Source organism: Oncorhynchus mykiss, chromosome 24, assembly GCF_013265735.2.
Source record: "Oncorhynchus mykiss isolate Arlee chromosome 24, USDA_OmykA_1.1, whole genome shotgun sequence".
Taxonomy (NCBI): Eukaryota; Metazoa; Chordata; class Actinopteri; order Salmoniformes; family Salmonidae; genus Oncorhynchus; species Oncorhynchus mykiss.
Genome location: NC_048588.1, coordinates 30,454,220 through 30,474,842, shown reverse-complemented (window position 1 = coordinate 30,474,842; position 20,623 = coordinate 30,454,220). Strand labels below are relative to the sequence as shown.

General features: G+C 45.8%; 1 protein-coding gene across 1 annotated transcript; it reads left to right on the top strand.

Annotated features, from left to right (window-relative positions):
* The first annotated feature begins 969 nt into the window (after positions 1 to 969).
* Positions 970 to 20,583, top strand: LOC110503159 (RAC-beta serine/threonine-protein kinase). Its single transcript, XM_021581506.2, has 12 exons — positions 970 to 1,060; positions 8,008 to 8,173; positions 8,360 to 8,491; positions 8,781 to 8,892; positions 9,146 to 9,296; positions 12,250 to 12,381; positions 13,313 to 13,378; positions 13,514 to 13,705; positions 14,058 to 14,186; positions 15,500 to 15,714; positions 17,233 to 17,423; positions 17,596 to 20,583. Exons 2-12 carry the CDS (start codon positions 8,128 to 8,130, stop codon positions 17,673 to 17,675), a joined length of 1,446 nt encoding a protein of 481 aa, XP_021437181.1. The 5' UTR covers positions 970 to 1,060; positions 8,008 to 8,127; the 3' UTR covers positions 17,676 to 20,583.
* Positions 20,584 to 20,623: the final 40 nt, after the last annotated feature.

Below are 20,623 nucleotides of genomic sequence, written 5' to 3'. Positions count from 1 at the left end.
TACGTTCCTTTTAGATCTTTTGTCTTAAATTTCCCCTTCATAATGACCAACCGTCTTGCCCACCAGCGCAATACGTTTAAATGGAATTGTATTTAACTTTTGGCTTCCCACGGACTGTTTTTGTGGAACTCAATACATTTGAAAGCGACGCTAGGGAATCTAAACGCACCTACCCGTTTTCTCGATTTTCGTCAACAGTCGATTGCTTGCCTTACTACTCAAATGCTATGTTTGAGTGTCAGTGATCACTTTCGGGCGCTAATGGTGCAACTGGGAACTCTTTCTTTTGTTTAATCAACTGGGAATTCGGAAAAGGGATGAGGTGAAGTCATGACGGAAAAGTCGGAGCCCGAGTTTCCGACATTGAATATGAAATTGGATGACCATTCAAAAGATTTTTCAGTCAGAGATCGTTTTTTCCCAATTGTTTCATGTAGGGAGGCCTCTCAATACGTCATATCCTGTTTGTGCGCGTGTGGAGGGTTGCTGTTCTGTCTGGTTTGGACAGGGCCTGCTGATATAACCAAAGATATTTTATAAATAAACCAAGATAGACCACATCTTGTCGTTTCCAATGTGAACAAATTAGTCTTAGTGGGCAGAACAAGCAAGGAGAAGGGCAGAGCCAAGCATGCGCAAGCGACATCTTATTGGCGCGTTCTCGTAAACATCTGCGTATTCCGTTAGGGAACGCCTACTATGTAGTGCGCGTGTGAAATAACTAAATTCTTCTTTGCACTCCTTCTAAACAGCGCGATTTTTAAAAACTTTTGCAAATGTTGAAGTCTACAAAGCTTAGTCCGTTCTGTTCATAACATATTCTAGTTTTGGGAACAGAACTATATTGAGATTAAATGTTTAATTGATGCTTTATGTCGGCCAAAACCCATCTCGTTCCATATTCTCCCATTGCCCGCCAGTAGGCTTCCTTTCACTACCATATTTGGTAGTGAGTGGAAACGTCAACCGGATGCTTCACATATATACATCCAGTGAAATATCTGTCTCCTTGTTCTATCTGTGATATAACTGAAGCACCAGCAATAACAAGGGACTGAAGGTAAAAGCAAATATTTTTTTATAACGTAAACGGGAGATCAATAATACTTAAAATGAATAGATATAAACTGTAACTCAATCATAAAGATTTGTAATGATTTAAAAGTTGACTAGTCGCAACTAACATACAATTTCGCGAGTTCACCCGACCCATCCGTTTTACTATCTTGTTAGTAGGTAACTAACCTGCGACAACATGCCGCCGTTGTTGGAAGAAAAACAAGCTCAGCGGACATTCGTTGGTTGTTTTTTGGAGGCAGTGTGATCACTGGTAGAGGTCAATTAATTTTGTAAACATCAGTCATTGGTAGCTAGGTACGCTTGCTAACAGTACTACAGTAGATGGCTAGCTAACCGGCCATTGTTCAACAGCAGGGTCTGACCGAGACAAACTCAGTTCGAAGAGTGTGTTAACGAACCATTATCCAGGTGTCATTGCTGTTCATTCACCCACACCTCCATGCAGTTGTCTCGTTTTATCTGTCAACAACATTATGACTGGGCCAGGTGTAGATATCGACCTAGCCGATTAAACTGAACTCCACGATTTATGATGAGTTGAGTCGGCTAATATCGACCCAGGGTCACTGCTCGACATAACGTTACTCTAAAAAGGCCCGGCATTTGAGGCTTGTCCGCTTCAGTGGAAGTAGCCCAATTTCTGTTTCATTCAGTAACGTTATTTAGCTAAGTTGTATCACCCAAAACAAAGTTTTGCTTTTAAAAGTAGAAACTCACCTAGTCGATGCTGTTTCAAGTGTAACGGTTTTTGAATTTGTATCAATTCGAGTGGCTTACTAGTACCGAATTCCATTATCAAAATCAAGCCATTAAATAGCCAACAGATTTACACTTGATTAGTTTAATAATAGATTAGGAATTGACTGAGTGGAAGGGACCCATTGGATTTTATCTCTGCTAACAATACAGTTCAAACAGACACATCAGTCACTTCTGTGTAATGCCTGGCCCCTCCCACTGTTAGTAGTTTTATTGTGCTAACAGATAAACATTGAACATTTGACGACTCTCCCATCACCCAATAGTAGTATATGGTTAGATTGATGTAGCCTAGCCTGAAGCAGAACATGTTGTCCTTCGTATGTTTCTAGGCACTGATAATGCTGGTTCCCCCAAAAACTATCACTTATTTTAAATTAGTCTCTATTTTGAAAGTTGAGAACTTGATTGCTGACAAGCAAAACATTTTGGGACTATATCAACAATGGACTAATAGGTTTTGGTTGGAGTTTTCCTTTAAGAGATTTGGGACAGTAACCAAAGGTCGCTGGTTTGAATCCCCAAGGTAAAAAATCTGCCGATGTACCCTTGAGCAAGGCACTTAACCCTAATTGTTTCTGTAAGTTGCTCTGGATCAGCGCTGCCCAACTGGCAAGTGTGTTCACTGACATTTTCAACCTGTAACTGACTGAGTCTGTAATACCGACATGTTTCAAGCATACCATCCTAGTCCCTATGCCCAAGAACACTAATGTAACCTGCCTAAATGACTATGACTATGACACTCACGTTTGTAGCCATGAAGTGTTTTGAAAGGCTGGTCATTGCTCACATCAACACCATTATCCCAGAAACACTAGCCTCACTTCAATTTGCATACCGCCCCAACAGATACACAGATGACGTGATCTCTTTTGCACTCCACACTGCCCTTTCCCACTTGGGCAAAAGGAACACCTATGTGAGAATCCCGTGGCCTCCAACTGCTCTTAAACGCTAGTAAAACCAAATGCATGCTTATCAACCGTTCGCTGCCCGCACCCGCCCGCCCGACTAGTATCACTACTCTGGACGGTTCTGACTGTGGACAACTACAAATACCTAGGTGTCTGGCTAGACTGTAAACTCTCCTTCCAGACTCATATTAAACATCTCCAATCCAAATTTAAATCTGGAATCTGCTTCCTATTTCGCAACAAAGCATCCTTCACTCACGCCGCCAAACATACCCTCGTAAAACTGACTATCCTACCAATCCTCGACTTCGGCATTGTCATTTACCAAATAGCTTCCAATACTCTACTCAGCAAACTGGATGCAGTCTATCACAGTGCCATCCGTTCTGTCACAAGTCCCTTATACCACCCACCACTGCGACCTGTATGCTCTAGTCGGCTGGCCCTCGCTACATATTCGTCGCCAGACCCACTGGCTCCAGGTCATCTATAAGTCTATGCTAGGTAAAGCTCCGCCTTATCTCAGCTCACTGGTCACGATAACACCCACCCGTAGCACGCGCTCCAGCAGGTCTATCTCACTGGTCATCCCCAAAGCCAACACGTCCTTTGGCCGCCTTTCCTTCCCGTTCTCTGCTGCCAATGACTGGAACAAATTGCAAAAATCGCTGGAGACTTATATTTCCCTCACTAACTTTAAACATCAGCTAACCGATCGCTGCAGCTGTACGTAGCCCATCTGTAAATAGCCCACCCAATCTACTTACCTCATCCCCATATTGTTTTTATTTACTGGTGTGCAAAAGAGCAGAAAAGTATCTCTACTTGCACATCATCATCTGCTCATCTATCACTGCAGTGTTAATCTGCTAAATTGTAATTACTTTGCTACTATGGCCTATTTATTGCCGTACCTCCTCATGCCATTTGCACACACTGTATATAGACTTTATTATTTTTCTATTGTGTTATTAACTGTATGCTAGTTTATTCCATGTGTATCTGTGCTGTTTGTGTCGCACTGCTTTGCTTTATCTTGGCCAGGTCGCAGTTGTAAATGAGAACTTGTTCTCAACTAGCTTACCTGGTTAAATAAAGGTGAAATAAAAACTAAAAACATCATGGTACTACCATGATGGTAGCAGTAATTCTGTTTGTCTTGCTCCTCTAGTGCAGTGGTTCCCAAACTGTGGGGGGCTTGAGGGGTCGGCAGGGGGGACTCTGTTCGGCTATTAACTTACTCTTTAAAGTTTTAATAGTAGAATGAACCAGGTGTAATTTCGAAATTGGGTGGTGTATCGTCAGTTCCTCTTGTCATGTCAGTCATTGCATACTTTAGTTATAAATAACTTGTCAGAAATGTCCAGATCAACTTGCCCATGTCAGCTAATGTTTGAGAGGTAGCTGAGCGGTAACTGGCAGTTATTTGGTTGTGTAACTAAGTGATGCACTGCCCATCCGGCTGTTACACTACAAGTTGGGGATTAATTGATAGTGGGGTGACCGGGAGTGCTGCCAGCCTGTGCCAGGGCAAGCTGCGACAGGTGTCTGCTGGGTTCTAACTGGGCAGAGCTGGCTGCAGAACAGACACAGACCTAACACTGTCTGGTGATGAGGATCCACATACACACGGGCAGGGGGTGGTCAAAAAGAGGAGTCCGTCAACACAGACTTGTCGGTTAATTGAAAAACATGTCAACCTTGATGATCACATTTTTTGCACTCCTCACTTTACACCTGCATACCTGTGAAGGTGTCCGCGTGCTTCCCATCCAAAAGGAACAGACAGTGACGTAGTGATGTAAGGCACTACATCTAAGTGTGTCACTACAGTCCCTGGTTCGAATCCAGACTGTATCACATCCGACCGTGATTGGGAGTCCCATAGGGCGGCACATAATTGGCCCAGCGTCGTTAGGGTTTGGCCGGGGTAGGCCGTCATTGTAAATAATAATTTGTTCTTAATTAACTGACTTGCCTAGTCATGTCAGTCATTGCATACTTTAGTTATAAATAACTTGTCAGAAATGTCCAGATCAACTTGCCCATGTCAGCTAATGTTTGAGAGGTAGCTGAGCGGTAACTGGCAGTTATTTGGTTGTGTAACTAAGTGATGCACTGCCCATCCGGCTGTTACACTACAAGTTGGGGATTAATTGATAGTGGGGTGACCGGGAGTGCTGCCAGCCTGTGCCAGGGCAAGCTGCGACAGGTGTCTGCTGGGTTCTAACTGGGCAGAGCTGGCTGCAGAACAGACACAGACCTAACACTGTCTGGTGATGAGGATCCACATACACACGGGCAGGGGGTGGTCAAAAAGAGGAGTCCGTCAACACAGACTTGTCGGTTAATTGAAAAACATGTCAACCTTGATGATCACATTTTTTGCACTCCTCACTTTACACCTGCATACCTGTGAAGGTGTCCGCGTGCTTCCCATCCAAAAGGAACAGACAGTGACGTAGTGATGTAAGGCACTACATCTAAGTGTGTCACTACAGTCCCTGGTTCGAATCCAGACTGTATCACATCCGACCGTGATTGGGAGTCCCATAGGGCGGCACATAATTGGCCCAGCGTCGTTAGGGTTTGGCCGGGGTAGGCCGTCATTGTAAATAATAATTTGTTCTTAATTAACTGACTTGCCTAGTTAAATAAAAATATATTATGACAAAATTTGGTTTTGGCCTTTGGCAAAGGTTTTTTTCTGGAGGCAAGCTGAAGTTCGGAAGCCGAAGTCTAAACGCAGTAGGGATGCTTCAATGTAGTGTTTGTCATTCAACGATACACAAATAATTTTCATGCACATTTTTTTTACTTGAAATACTCTACCAAACATCCTATTTAGGTGTAAAATTGTGAGCCTAACATCTACTCGGCAAAAACTTCTAAATTAATTACAGATTTCTTGAGTTATCTTACATTCATTCTGATGAGTTTGAGGAAGCCTTAAGAGGCTGCATTTCTGTTTACAACCTTCAGCAGTTCTTCAGTGGAAGTAGGGCAATTCCATGGTAACAGAAATACGTGGACTTCATTTTTCACTTTAAAATGTATACCTAAATTAATGTTTTTTGTTAGAAGTTTAACAAACAATAGAACAATGCACTGCTTTTAACAATTTCCATAAAACATGTTATAAAAACATATTTACAGGTAGAACTGTGCAGATACAAAGTTGGGTAACCATATAAAACTGAGGGAGATTTTACTGTAATTCTGTTACCAAACAGTTTTTCCAGTAAGTTTGTTTTAGAGCGTATGTACCAAGCCTTACTTTACCATTGTACAGGTGAGGGGATCAGCACCAAGTAGCCTACAGGGATTTTTATGCCGTTGAAGCTTTTGGGTGGGCTGCCTAAGTGTTTCTTTTTCGGGTCGCCTAAATGGAAAAGGGAACACTAGGTGTGAACTTAAACGACTATAACCAGATATAAAGTATGTCGAATAGATTGTGTGTGTGTACACACACACACACAATCACAGCAAAAAAATAACCGTCCTCTCACTGTCAACTGCGTTTATTTGTATGAACATAACAAGATTCAACAACTGAGGCATAAACTGAACAAGTTCCACAGACATGTGACCAACAGAAATTGAATAATGTGTCCCTGAACAAAGGGGGATTCAAAATCAAAAGTAACAGTCAGTATCTGGTGTGGCCACCAGCTGCATTAAGTACTGCAGGGCATCTTCTCCTCATGGACTGCACCAGATTTGCCAGTTATTGCTGTGAGATGTTACCCCATTTTTCCACCAAGGCACCTGCAAGTTCCCAGACATTTATGGTGGGAATGGCCCTAGCCCTCACCCTCTGATCTAACAATCCCATTGAGCACGTCTGGGACCTGTGATCCGGGCTCTTCGCTGGCTATGGCAGAACACTGACATTCCTATCTTGCAGGAAATCAGGCACATAACGAGCAGTATGGCTGGTGGCATTGTCATGCTGGAGGGTCATGTCAGGATGAGCCTGCAGGAAGGGTACCACATGAGGGAGGAGGATGTCTTCTCTGTAACGTACAGTGTTGAGATTGCCTGCAATGACAACAAGCTCAGTCCGATGATGCTGTGACACACCGCCCCAGACCATGACGGACCCTCCACCTCCAAATCAATCCCGCTCCAGAGTACAGGCCTTGGTGTAACGCTCATTCCTTTGACGATAAACACGAATCCGACCATCACCCCTGGTGAGACAAAACCACGACTCGTCAGTGAAGAGCACTTTTTGCCAGTCCTGTCTGGTCCAGCGATGGTGGGTTTGTGCCCATAGACAACGTTGTTGCCGGTGATATCTGGTGGAGACCTGCCTAACAGGCCTGCAAGCCCTCAGTCCAGCTTCTCTCAGCCTATTGCGGACAGTCTGAGCACTGATGGAGGGACGGTGCGTTCCTGGTGTAACTCGGGCAGTTGTTGTTGCCATCCTGTACCTGTCCCCCAGGTGTGATGTTCAAATGTACCGATCCTGTGCAGGTGTTGTTACATGTGGTCTGCCACTGCGAGGATGATCAGCTGTCCGTCCTGTCTCCCTGTAGCGCTGTCTTAGGCCTGCCTACTGTCTGTAAGCTGTTAGTGTCTTAACGACCCTTCCACAGGTGCATGCTCATGAATGCTTGTTCAATGAAACAAACAATGGGAAACTGTGTTTAAACCTGTTACACACACACAGTTGAAGTCGGAAGTTTACATATACACTGCTCAAAAAAATAAAGGGAACACTAAAATAACACATCCTAGATCTGAATGAATGAAATATTCTTATTAAATACTTTTTTCTTTACATAGTTGAATGTGCTGACAACAAAATCACACAAAAATTATCAATGGAAATCAAATTTATCAACCCATGGAGGTCTGGATTTGGAGTCACACTCAAAATTAAAGTTGAAAACCACACTACAGGCTGATCCAACTTTGTGTCCTTTTAAAACAAGTCAAAATGAGGCTCAGTAGTGTGTGTGTGTGGCCTCCACGTGCCTGTATGACCTACCTTCTCTCAGCTCCATGGCTGAGTATGTAAAATCGCATGAAATCAGTTTTTTTTTTATATATATAATTTTAAAAAATCTCTGCTCCTTGGAGAAATTTGTAGAATTGCATGAAATTGCCTCAAAAATGTAAAAAATTCTCTGCAGCGCCAAGATGGGGGGCCTCAAATTTTTTCAAAAATGTTGTTTATTATGAAAATGTATCCTCTTTCAATTGTGGTTAATATCTTGGTATCTTTGATCTTTCTGTCCCCTAGGCACTGTGAGACATTTTCGTCAGAGACACATCTGACTCCCTTCCCCAGCAGTCACAGCTCCCCTTCCCTGTATTTCCCCTGTGACCCCCACCCTGAGCCCCAGCAGTCCTCCGCCCCAGCATGAATGACATCAGTGTGGTCAGAGAGGGCTGGCTCCATAAGAGGGGTGAGCTGAGATGAGCTTCACTCATCGCTGTCTCACAGTGTCTCCTGTTTCTAGGACACTGTGAGTCCACTCAGAATTAGTTAAACCCTAATATGAATGGCTTATGTGCCTCTCTCTCTCACTCTGCCCCTCTCCCCCCCCCCCCCCCCCCCTTTCACTCATGCCCTTCTCCCTCCCTCCCTGCAGGAGAGTACATTAAGACGTGGAGGCCGCGGTACTTCATCCTGAAGAGTGATGGCTCCTTCATCGGCTACAAGGAGAAGCCAGAGATGTCGTCCGACCACAGCCTCCCACCCCTCAACAACTTCTCTGTGGCAGGTTGGTGTCTGTCATTTCTGGGCCAACTTCTAGAGCCTGGTGGTACTTGGATGATGATGATGATGAGAGTTTCCTAGTCATGTTCACACAGATTGGCTCTCCTTTGATTCCTTGTGTCCGTCAGCAGGAAGAACAGTTTCCTCTCCTTGAATCGTCTTCTCACTTCATGAGCTACTGTTTTGAGGAGGTGTAGAGAGAATGGGAGGAGAGGAATCGAGGGAAGACTGTTGAGATTCACCCAGTGTCTACAGTAGCACACTCAAACCTCTCTATTACTCACTGTCTGCAGAGTGCCAGCTGATGAAGACAGAACGGCCCAGGCCCAACACGTTTGTCATCCGCTGCCTACAGTGGACCACAGTCATAGAGCGCACCTTCCACGTGGAGAGTAACGAGGAAAGGTGAGAACGGAAAGTTCCAGAGGCAGGGACAATGTGGAAGAGTTGAATGGGTATTTGTTTATCTGTAAACTGGGCAATGCCCTCCTTCTACAAGTTATTTTTACTTCACCAACTTTCAGGATTAGAGGTCTGCTATTGACCTCACTAGTTAATCACCCTCATACCCACCGTATCCACACACACACTCAGTCAGTGTAGATTCATGTCTTTTGGGCTTGAAGTGGTCTACATTGAACTCCCTCTCCCCTTCCAGGGAGGAATGGATGCGGGCAATCCAAGCGGTGGCCAACGGCCTGAAGACGCGAGTGGAAGAGGCTCCCATGGACATAACGTTTGGCTCCCCCAGCGACTGCAGCGGCATGGAGGAGATGGAGGTGGCCATGTCCAAGTCCCGAAACAAAGTGGTCAGTGTTCTCCTGTCCCCCTACCAACCTGGCAGACCTGTCAATGTTCTCCTGTCCCCCTACCAACCTAGCAGACCTGTCAGTGTCCCCCTACCAACCTAGCAGACCTGTCAGTGTCCCCCTACCAACCTAGCAGACCTGTCAGTGGCCCCCTACCAACCTGGCAGACCTGTCAGTGTCCCCCTACCAACCTGGCAGACCTGTCAGTGTTCTCCTGTCCCCCTACCAACCTAGCAGACCTGTCAGTGTTCTCCTGTCCCCCTACCAACCTGGCAGACCTGTCAGTGTTCTCCTGTCCCCCTACCAACCTAGCAGACCTGTCGGTGTTCTCCTGTCCCCCTACCAACCTGGGAGACCTGTCAGTGTTCTCCTGTCCCCCTACCAACCTAGCAGACCTGTCAGTGTTCTCCTGTCCCCCTACCAACCTAGCAGACCTGTCAGTGTTCTCCTGTCCCCCTACCAACCTAGCAGACCTGTCAGTGTCCCCCTACCAACCTAGCAGACCTGTCAGTGGCCCCCTACCAACCTGGCAGACCTGTCAGTGTCCCCCTACCAACCTGACAGACCTGTCAGTGTTCTCCTGTCCCCCTACCAACCTAGCAGACCTGTCGGTGTTCTCCTGTCCCCCTACCAACCTGGCAGACCTGTCAGTGTTCTCCTGTCCCCCTACCAACCTGGCAGACCTGTCAGTGTTCTCCTGTCCCCCTACCAACCTAGCAGACCTGTCGGTGTTCTCCTGTCCCCCTACCAACCTGGCAGACCTGTCAGTGTTCTCCTGTCCCCCTACCAACCTAGCAGACCTGTCAGTGTTCTCCTGTCCCCCTACCAACCTGGCAGACCTGTCAGTGTTCTCCTGTCCCCCTACCAACCTAGCAGACCTGTCTGTGTTCTCCTGTCCCCCTACCAACCTGGCAGACCTGTCGGTTTTCTCCTGTCCCCCTACCAACCTGGCAGACCTGTCGGTGTTCTCCTGTCCCCCTACCAACCTAGCAGACCTGTCGGTGTTCTCCTGACCCCCTACCAACCTGGCAGACCTGTCGGTGTTCTCCTGTCCCCCTACCAACCTGGCAGACCTGTCAGTGTTCTCCTGTCCCCCTACCAACCTGGCAGACCTGTCGGTGTTCTCCTGTCCCCCTACCAACCTGGCAGACCTGTCAGTGTTCTCCTGTCCCCCTACCAACCTGGCAGACCTGTCGGTGTTCTCCTGTCCCCCTACCAACCTAGCAGACCTGTCAGTGTCCCCCTACCAACCTAGCAGACCTGTCAGTGTCCCCCTACCAACCTAGCAGACCTGTCAGTGTTCTCCTGTCCCCCTACCAACCTGGCAGACCTGTCAGTGTTCTCCTGTCCCCCTACCAACCTGGCAGACCTGTCAGTGTTCTCCTGTCCCCCTACCAACCTGGCAGACCTGTCAGTGTTCTCCTGTCCCCCTACCAACCTAGCAGACCTGTCGGTGTTCTCCTGTCCCCCTACCAACCTGGCAGACCTGTCGGTTTTCTCCTGTCCCCCTACCAACCTAGCAGACCTGTCGGTGTTCTCCTGTCCCCCTACCAACCTAGCAGACCTGTCAGTGTTCTCCTGTCCCCCTACCAACCTAGCAGACCTGTCAGTGTCCCCCTACCAACCTGGCAGACCTGTCAGTGTTCTCCTGTCCCCCTACCAACCTGGCAGACCTGTCAGTGTCCCCCTACCAACCTAGCAGACCTGTCGGTGTTCTCCTGTCCCCCTACCAACCTAGCAGACCTGTCGGTGTTCTCCTGACCCCCTACCAACCTGGCAGACCTGTCGGTGTTCTCCTGTCCCCCTACCAACCTGGCAGACCTGTCAGTGTTCTCCTGTCCCCCTACCAACCTGGCAGACCTGTCGGTGTTCTCCTGTCCCCCTACCAACCTGGCAGACCTGTCAGTGTTCTCCTGTCCCCCTACCAACCTGGCAGACCTGTCAGTGTTCTCCTGTCCCCCTACCAACCTGGCAGACCTGTCGGTGTTCTCCTGTCCCCTACCAACCTAGCAGACCTGTCAGTGTCCCCCTACCAACCTAGCAGACCTGTCAGTGTCCCCCTACCAACCTAGCAGACCTGTCAGTGTTCTCCTGTCCCCCTACCAACCTGGCAGACCTGTCAGTGTTCTCCTGTCCCCCTTCCAACCTGGCAGACCTGTCGGTGTTCTCCTGTCCCCCTACCAACCTAGCAGACCTGTCAGTGTCCCCCTACCAACCTAGCAGACCTGTCAGTGTCCCCCTACCAACCTAGCAGACCTGTCAGTGTCCCCCTACCAACCTGGCAGACGGGTCAGTGTCCCCCTAGCAGACGGGTCAGTATCCCCCTAGCAGACGGGTCAGTGTCCCCCCAGCAGACCTGTCAGTGTCCCCCCAGCAGACCTGTCAGTGTCCCCCCAGCAGACCTGTCAGTGTCCCCCCAGCAGACCTGTCAGTGTCCCCCCAGCAGACCTGTCAGTGTCCTCCCAGCAGACCTGTCAGTGTCCCCCCAGCAGACCTGTCAGTGTCCCCCCAGCAGACCTGTCAGTGTCCCCCCAGCAGACCTGTCAGTGTCCTCCCAGCAGACCTGTCAGTGTCCTACTGTCCCTCTACCAACCTTGCAGACCTCTCAGTGCTCTTTGTGTTTGTCCAACAGCCCTCCTCTAGATGTGGCTGCTTTTGTCCATTGGAACCTCTGCATCCTAGTTCAGAGTATCTACTACTCCTTAGTAACAGTACCTCATCACAGCGGGTTTACCATCTCCCTATGTGACCTGGTCCATAGTGTGTGTTGGTGCGTTTTCTGCTCCATTCTCTGCTCGTTCTTCATCTAAAACCGTTGTGCAGGTCTATGTAAACTCTTTATTACTCATAAGCTGTAATTGTCATGGTCAAATAAATCCTGTTATCCAAACTGTCTTGAAGAAGACTGAGATTTGAACCCTCAAGGTGTTTGTGTCCCCCACACCCCCCACAGACCATGAGTGACTTTGACTACCTGAAGCTGCTGGGGAAGGGGACGTTTGGTAAGGTGATCCTGGTGAAGGAGAAGGCCACAGGGATGTACTACGCCATGAAGATCCTGAGGAAAGAAGTCATAATCGCTAAGGTAACAATTTGGCATCAAAGAGACTGGCAGTTGCTCAGACAGATGCGTCCAAAGTGGTTCCTTATATAGGGCATTACCAGGACCCATAGGGCGCTGGTCAAAAGTAGTATTGCACCACGTAGGGAAAAGACTACTGGGCCCAGATTCACAAAACCTTAAATTACTTTTTCCCCCTTAACTATAGACGTAAGAAGAAAGTTAAGCAAAGTTTCCATTCCTCAAAAAGATTCTTGGAAATTTGCTTTAGCTGTTTCTAATGTTTCTCCTCAAGCAAAAAGTTAAGAAGAAATAATGTCCTTGGAAATTAATTCCAAGATGGTTAACCGTTGTGGCCATGTCCAAGGCAGTGAGAGAATAAGCTCATGAAAGCAATTGAACATGTTTATTTACTCACAAACTTAATCTGAAAGTTTCAGTATTGATTATTTTAAACCCAAGAACGTGTTTTAGAACAGTGATCTCAGTACGAAATATGCTAACATGATTGCCATTGCTAGCTAGACAGCTAGTTAAACTGGTTGCCTAGCAACAAACATTGTCATTAATATTACTTTTTTTTTTTCTCTCTCTTAAGAAGCTTCTTAAGATTTTGCGTTAGAGGTGTTTTGTGAATCTGAGCCGTGCACCATATCCCTGGAAGTCTTGATTTTGATGACATTTTCCTTTTTCATTTGAGTCATTTAGCAGACGCTCTTATCCAGAGTGATTTACAGTAGTGAGTGCATACATTTTCATATTTGTTCATACTGGTCCCCTGTGGGAATCGAACCCACATCCCTTGCATTACCAAGTGAGCCACAGCACTAATTATGCACAGTTACTTCAAGGTTCTATTTTGGGTTCTTGAGTAGCCCAGAAGTCCAAATCCAGTTGTCCACTGCTGAGTGTATCTGTCCATCATGGTGTGTTTTTGTGTGATGTGTTCCATAAGGATGAGGTAGCACACACGGTAACAGAAAGCAGAGTCCTTCAGAATACGAGGCATCCCTTCTTAACGGTGAGTTCCTAACTGACGACATCTGACCCTACTGAACACTGATTGCATTTAACCAAGTAGCCATCTGATTCAAAAGTGGTCTCTAATTCTGACTGTCTTGTCTCCCCCCCCCCCCCCACACACACACACACACAGACACTGAAATACGCGTTCCAAACACATGACCGGCTATGCTTTGTGATGGAATATGCAAATGGAGGAGAGCTGTTCTTTCACTTGTCACGGGACCGCGTGTTCACAGAAGACCGGGCACGGTTCTACGGTGCGGAGATTGTGTCTGCGCTGGAGTACCTCCACTCACGGGACGTTGTCTACAGAGACCTGAAGGTAATGGCCGCTTCCCTGACTGGATGTCTGGCTGATGTTTCCCTGACTCGCCCATACCTTTACACGTACCGCCTCATATTGAAAGTATATTCTCAAGACTAACATTTCGCACAATAGGAAATACGGGCTGATTTTAAGATTAAGCCCAGTCTTGGATTTAAAGTGTTTCTGAATTGGTCTAGGCTCAATCCTACCATAGACTGCACTAGAAGAGCACCAGTCTCTTGGTGAAAAGCCTGTAAGTCTGTGGCACTTATTACAGTCAGCTGTCATGTTAGCAGTGGTATTTTCTGCTGCTGACTCTCTCCTGTGGTCACTCACTCACTCTTGTTCTCATCTCTTTCTCTTCTAGCTGGAGAACTTAATGCTGGATAAAGATGGACACATAAAGATCACAGATTTTGGACTGTGTAAAGAGGGAATCACAGACGGGGCTACCATGAAGACCTTTTGTGGGACTCCAGAATACCTTGCACCTGAGGTAACTACAGCACAGTGAACAAAATCATACATTCTAGTTGTGCTTTGAACAGTACATTGCAGTGTGTCCAGTTAACAATTCCAGATGCATTCCTTGCTGGTTTCTTGTCTTGGACTGGTTTACAGTCAATAATTGTCTATCCAGCAAAGAATGCTTAACATACAAGTTAATAACTCGACTTTGCCATTGGAAAGTAAATTATTATCAACAGGAATAGACAGCGGGACTGCAAATACACTATATACAATACCAGTCAAAAGTTTGGACACCCACTCATTCAAGGGTTTTTCTTTATTTTAGCTATTTTCTACATTGTAGAATAATAGTGAAAACATCAACACAATTAAATAAAACACATGGAATCATGTAGTAACCAAAAAAGTGTTAAACAGATCAAAATATTTGTAATTCTTCAAAGCACACACACACGAAAGTATGTGGAAACCCCTTCAAAATTAGTGGATTTTGCTATTCCAGCCACACCCGTTGCTAACCGGTGTATAAAATCGAGCACACAGCTATGAAATCTCCATAGACAAACATTGGAAGTAGAATGGCCTTACTGAAGAGCTCAATGACTTTCAACGTAGCATCGTCAAAGGATGCCACCTTTCCAACAAGTCAGTTTGTAAAATTTCTGCCCTGCTAGAGCTGCTCCGGTCAACTGTAAGGGCTGTTATTGTGAAGTGGAAATATCTCGGAGCAATAACGGCTCAGCCGTGAAGTGGTAGGCCACACAAGCTCACAGAATGGGACCACCAAGTACTGAAGCGTGTAGCGCCTAAAAAATTGTTTGTCCTCGGTTGCACCCCACTGAGTTTCAAACTGCCTCTGGAAGAAATGCCAGCACAAGAACTGTTCAATGGGTTTCCATGACCGAGTAGCCGCACACAAGCCTAAGATCACCATGCGTAATACCAAGTGTCAGCTGGAGTGGTGTAAAGCTTGCCGCCATTGGACTCCTGGAGCAGTGGAAACATGTTCTCTGGAGTGATGAATCACTCTTCACCATATGGCATTCAGTCGGATTAATCTGGGTTTGGCGGATGCCAGGAGAACGCTACCTGCCTGAATGTATAGTGTCAACTGTAAAGTTTGGTGGAGGAGGAATAAAGGTATGGGGCTGTTTTTCATGGTTCGGATGTCCACATACTTTTGGTCATGTCGTGTAGGTAATCGTTTACATTGCAACTGAGGTAGAAAGAGACACCGTGCCTTGGCTTCCACATAATTGTATTTGCTATTTCTCTTTTTGTTCTCTTTCTCGCTCTCTCCCCCCCCTCTTTCTCTCGCTCTTTCTCCCTCTCCTGCAGGTATTAGAGGACAATGACTACGGCCGAGCGGTGGACTGGTGGGGTCTAGGTGTGGTCATGTACGAGATGATGTGCGGTCGACTGCCCTTCTACAACCAGGACCATGAGCGGTTGTTTGAGCTCATTCTCATGGAGGAGATCCGCTTCCCCAAGAACCTGGCCCCCGAAGCCAAGGCCCTGCTTGCTGGCCTGCTCAAAAAGGACCCCAAGCAGAGGTAGGTGTTGGTGTCTTTAAAGAAAAAAAATATATATATATATAAAGCCGGACAAAAATGTGAATGCAACATGCTACAATTTCAAAGATTTTACTGAGTTACAGTTCATATAAAGAAATCAGTCAATTTAAATAAATTCAATAAGCTTTATCTATGACTTTCACATGACTGGAATATAGATGTAGATCTGTCGGTCACAAATACCTTAAAAATAATTAAATAGGGTTGTGGATCAGAAAACCAGTCAGTATCTGGTGTGACCACCATTTGCCTCATGCAGCGCGACACATCTCCTTCACATAGAGTTGATTAGACTGTTGATTGTGGCCTGTGGAATGTCATCCCACTCTTCAATGGCTATGTGAAGTTGCTGGATATTGGCGGGAACTGGAACACGCTGTCGTACATGTCGACCCAGATCATCCCAAACATTCTCAATGGGTGACAAGTCTGGTGAGTATGCAGGCCATGGAAGAACTGGGACATTTTACACAATTCCTGGAAGCTGACAGGTCCTTGTTACATGGGGTCGTGCATTATCATGCTGAAACATGAGGTGATGGCTGCAGATGAATGACACAACAATGGGCCTCAAGATCTCGTCACGGCATATCTGCATTCAAATTGCAATCGATAAAATGCAATTGTGTTCGTTGTCCGTAGCTTATACCTGCCCTTACATAACCCCACTGCCACCATAGGGCACACTGTTCACAACATTGACATCAGCAAACCACTCGCCCTCACAAAACCGAGATTCAACAATGAAGAGTACACTTCTCCAGTGTGCCAGTGGCCATCGAAGGTGAGCATTTGCCAACTGAAGTTGGTTACGACGCCAAACTGAAGTCAAAACCCTGGTGAGGACGACAACCGTGCAGATAAGCTTCCCTGAGACGATTCCTGACAGTTTGTGCAGAAATCCATCGGTTGTGCAAACCCACGGTTTCATCAGCTGTCTGGGTGGCTGGTCTCAGATGATGCCGCAGGTGGAGATTCTGAACTGGCGTGGTTAGACGTGGTCTGCGGTTGTGAGGCTGGCTGGACGTACTGCCAAATTCTGTGAAATGACATTGGAGGTGGCTTATGGTAGAGAAATGAATCTTCAATTCTCTGACAGCGGTCATGCAGTCAGCATGCCAGTTGCACGCTCCTTCAAAACTTGATACATCTGTGCATTGTGCTGCGTAACAAAACTGTACTTTTTAGAGTGGCCTTTTATTGTTCCCAGCACAAGGTGCACCTGTGCAATGATCATGCTGTTTAATCCGCTTATTGACATGCCACAACTGTCAGGTGGATGAATTATCTTGGCAAAGGAGGAAATCTCACTAACAGGGATGTAAACAAATTTGTGCACAAAGTTTGAGAGAAATACATTTTTGTGCGTATGGAACATTTCTGAGATCTTTTATTTCAGCGCATGAAACATGGGACTAACACTGCAAGTTGCGTTTTGTATTATTTTTCAGTATACATTGAGTGAAGAATATAATGGTGATGCTGATCATTCTGTAGGCTTGGAGGTGGACAAGAAGATGCCAAAGACGTGATGACACAGAAGTTCTTCACCAGCATCAACTGGCAGGATGTGGTAGAAAGGAAGCTCTTGCCTCCCTTCAAGCCCCAGGTGACGTCAGAGACGGACACCCGCTACTTTGACGACGAGTTCACAGCACAAACCATCACCGTAACTCCCCCGGACAAGTGTAAGTTGAGGAGTGTTTGTGTGTCTCACTGTTAAAAATGTCTTCAAATCTGGATGGTGATTTATTTTTGATTTATTGTAAAACAGGTTTTGGAAAAAAAAAGTAGTTTGTAGTAAATCTCCTGTTTTTTGTTGTTTTTTTGTTGTTTTTTTCTCTCTCGTGTTATCTCCAGATGACAGCTTAGACTCAGAAGACCAGAACCAGCGCACACACTTCCCTCAGTTCTCTTACTCTGCCAGCATACGGGAGTGACCTCTCTCACATGCGTGCACACACTCACATGAGCAAGCAGGCTAACACACGTTCACACACACTCGCACTGCTGGGGAATTGGGATGACACAAACTGACACTCTCTCAAACAAACAAACACACTTGCACAACACACACACTCTGACACCGAGAAGCGGTGGAAACATGGATCCAAGAGCATGACGTGATGACTGACCTCAGCAGGCCTGTGTGGATAGACTGGCGGCCTTGTCTCTCATTCTGACGGGACCAGGTGGAACCGGACAGGGCTGCCCTTGGCCATGCCTGCAGGACCCTGCCTGTCTACCCACCACACTACCACTACACTGGGCACATCAAAGCATCAACAGCACTTCACCATCCCTGGGTTATGCCAGCAGATACCACATCACCAGCCGTACGCATGCTTCACCGATCCAACACACACACACACTTTGACAAGCAACACCTAAAACCTCCCATACACTGCAGATTTTGTTTTTACTACTGGATAAAAAATAAATCCAAACAATTGTAGAAACACATGAAAGGAGAAAAATATTTTTAAACTCATTTTTCTTTTGATTGTTACGGTTTTAAAAGCCATATTTCTGCAGTTTTTTTTTTACGAGTGCTCTTGCTGAAAACTTGCTGTTACAAATCGTGTGGACTGTTCCTACAGAGAGAAAGCGGGTCAGGGAGAGAATGAGGGGTGTGTGTACCTCGGAGGGTAGCCATTTCCCTGCTTGCACTGTGCATGTGTGAATGAATGTGTTTGTATGTTTGAGTGTGTGGAAGGAGAATGTATGAACAACCATTTGAATCTCAACATCTGTTTTACGTTTATGCATTTGCATGTATCTGTTTTGGATTCTGTATGACGGCTAAACAAGGAGAGTTTTAAAGGGAAAGAAGAGAGGTGGTGGAGCTTCCCTGTGGATTGTCTTGTTCCTCTGGTGGTTAGAATGCTCAGGATGAAATAAGAGAAGGGGGAAGAGTAGAAGTGACCACAGCAATTAACATTGTTCTAGTAGCTGTCACGTTCTGAGTAGAAATATCATTTGTTCCAAACTTTTCACTTTATTTTGAATTATCGATGTAAAGATCTTTTTTATTTGTTTTGTAGATCATTTGGATGTTCCCATATTTAAGAATGCAAACTATTAAATCATGGATCACTGATTATTTGTGATGAGGCTAGACTGACTGATAGAAAATTGACACTTCAGTTATTTAACGGTCGATATTGAAGGTTGTGGTTCGTATTTTCAAGGTAATGTAAGTGACAGGTTAAGTCCTTTGTCGGGACGTCAGAGTAGGACCATTGAACTAGGGTTGGGGTTAGTTCAATTCAGTTAACGTAGGAAGTCAACTGAGTTAACGTCATGGACCCTAACCCCTAACCCTGGTGTGAAACAGATGCTGTATATAATGACAAGATGGTCTTGTCTCTGCCCTAACAATGGGAGTTGTTGTCTCGAAGGCAGTCGTTCTGCTTATCGCTGTATTCCCTTGTGGACAGATTTTTATATTTTTCTCTCTTACCTCACTCTTCCTCTCTGTGTGAACTTCCCACAATTCACCTGTCCTGAATGCATGTGTACACCCCCTGTCTGACCTATAGAGGAGTGGTTTGGGTGAAACAACCATTGTGTTTCACAGTCAAGTGGTGTGATGTATTTCATTTTTGTTGCCCTTTTCAAAGATTCCTTCACTCAAGGATCATTAAGACCATGTTTCTTTTCTTTGATTTGTGGTCCAACTATTCCTTACTTTGGGAGACATTGTCTCATTTAAATTTATATTATATCAAAAAATATATAAAATAAGTTTAAACATGTTTTTCCTTTTGGTTGTTTGTCATTTTGATCATTCATGTGTTTGTTTTTTAAAGTGTGTGCGTGCTCATGCACAGCAGCAGGTTGATGGGGCATTGTAGAACAGCTCTCTAGTCTGTGCTCAATGCCGGTTTCCTTTAGCCTCTGTACCTCCTGTAGGGTAGTCCAGTCTGACTGCTGTTTGCAAGGGCTGAGGCCATGGGAGACATCCCGGTCTTCACCAACCCATAATCAGGCCTTGTAAAGGCAGGACTGGATATCAGGAACAACCTCCCTCTGATGAATCTCTTTCACGCTGCCTTCAATGTTAGGATGGCCACTAGGAGGTGGTGTAGACTTTTTCTAAAATTGACAGTGGCAGTAAAGCCACACAGGCGGCAACAACGTGCAGAGTGTGTACATCTAACATGCAAGCCAACACCACTGACCTCTCCTGTAGGCATTGCACACAGACAATCGATATGGAACTCTTCACTGGCTATGTAAATACCAAAAAGGCTTGATGTGTAGGATGATCTGTAGGCTAGAAGGAGAATTGGCAGCTTTGTAGATGGAATTTGAGTTGGAGCTTAACAGTGATTACCTTGCTTCCCTGTATTTTGAATGTGATCAGTAGTCACGAATGTCATATCTCAATGCTGATGTACCAAGAATTCTTTGCTCCTCCCCACCTATTCTTTACCTCCTCCCCAGCTAAACCTCAACTTAAAAACAAGCAATCTTTTAGGGAGAAGACTATGTCCTGGTAGACAGTTTCAGCCCCCATGTTGCAAGATTTTACATTGTAACAGGTGTGACCTGCTACAGTATATGGTAATGTATAATATTTGCAATTATGTGCCAGTAAAGACTTTTACTGAATGAAGTGTCTCATTCTTCATTAGGGTTACCGGGTTCAATATCCCATATGCTATCTTCTGCCGTTGTGCCCCATCTGCAAGGCACTTTACCCCTAATTCTCTAGGGGTGCTGCTCTCCCATGCTCCCAGCCTGTGATGTGTATGTTGTGTGTCTATTTGGGTACCATGACAGCAAAAAAAAAGTAAGAATTTCCATGCAAATAAACCAATAAAGCAAGCATAGTATTGTAAATGTTTTGAATTTCAAGTTGATTGATGTAGGCTAATTGACT

What these genes read in the sequence shown, in the direction of transcription:
- LOC110503159 (XM_021581506.2), top strand. Translation starts at nt 8,128, where the DNA reads ATGAATGACATCAGTGTGGTCAGAGAGGGCTGGCTCCATAAGAGGG. An exon ending in AAGAAGTCATAATCGCTAAG is followed by an intron (nt 12,382 to 13,312) that starts GTAACAATTTGG and finishes GTGTTCCATAAG; the next exon opens with GATGAGGTAGCACACACGGT. An exon ending in AAAAAGGACCCCAAGCAGAG is followed by an intron (nt 15,715 to 17,232) that starts GTAGGTGTTGGT and finishes ATCATTCTGTAG; the next exon opens with GCTTGGAGGTGGACAAGAAG.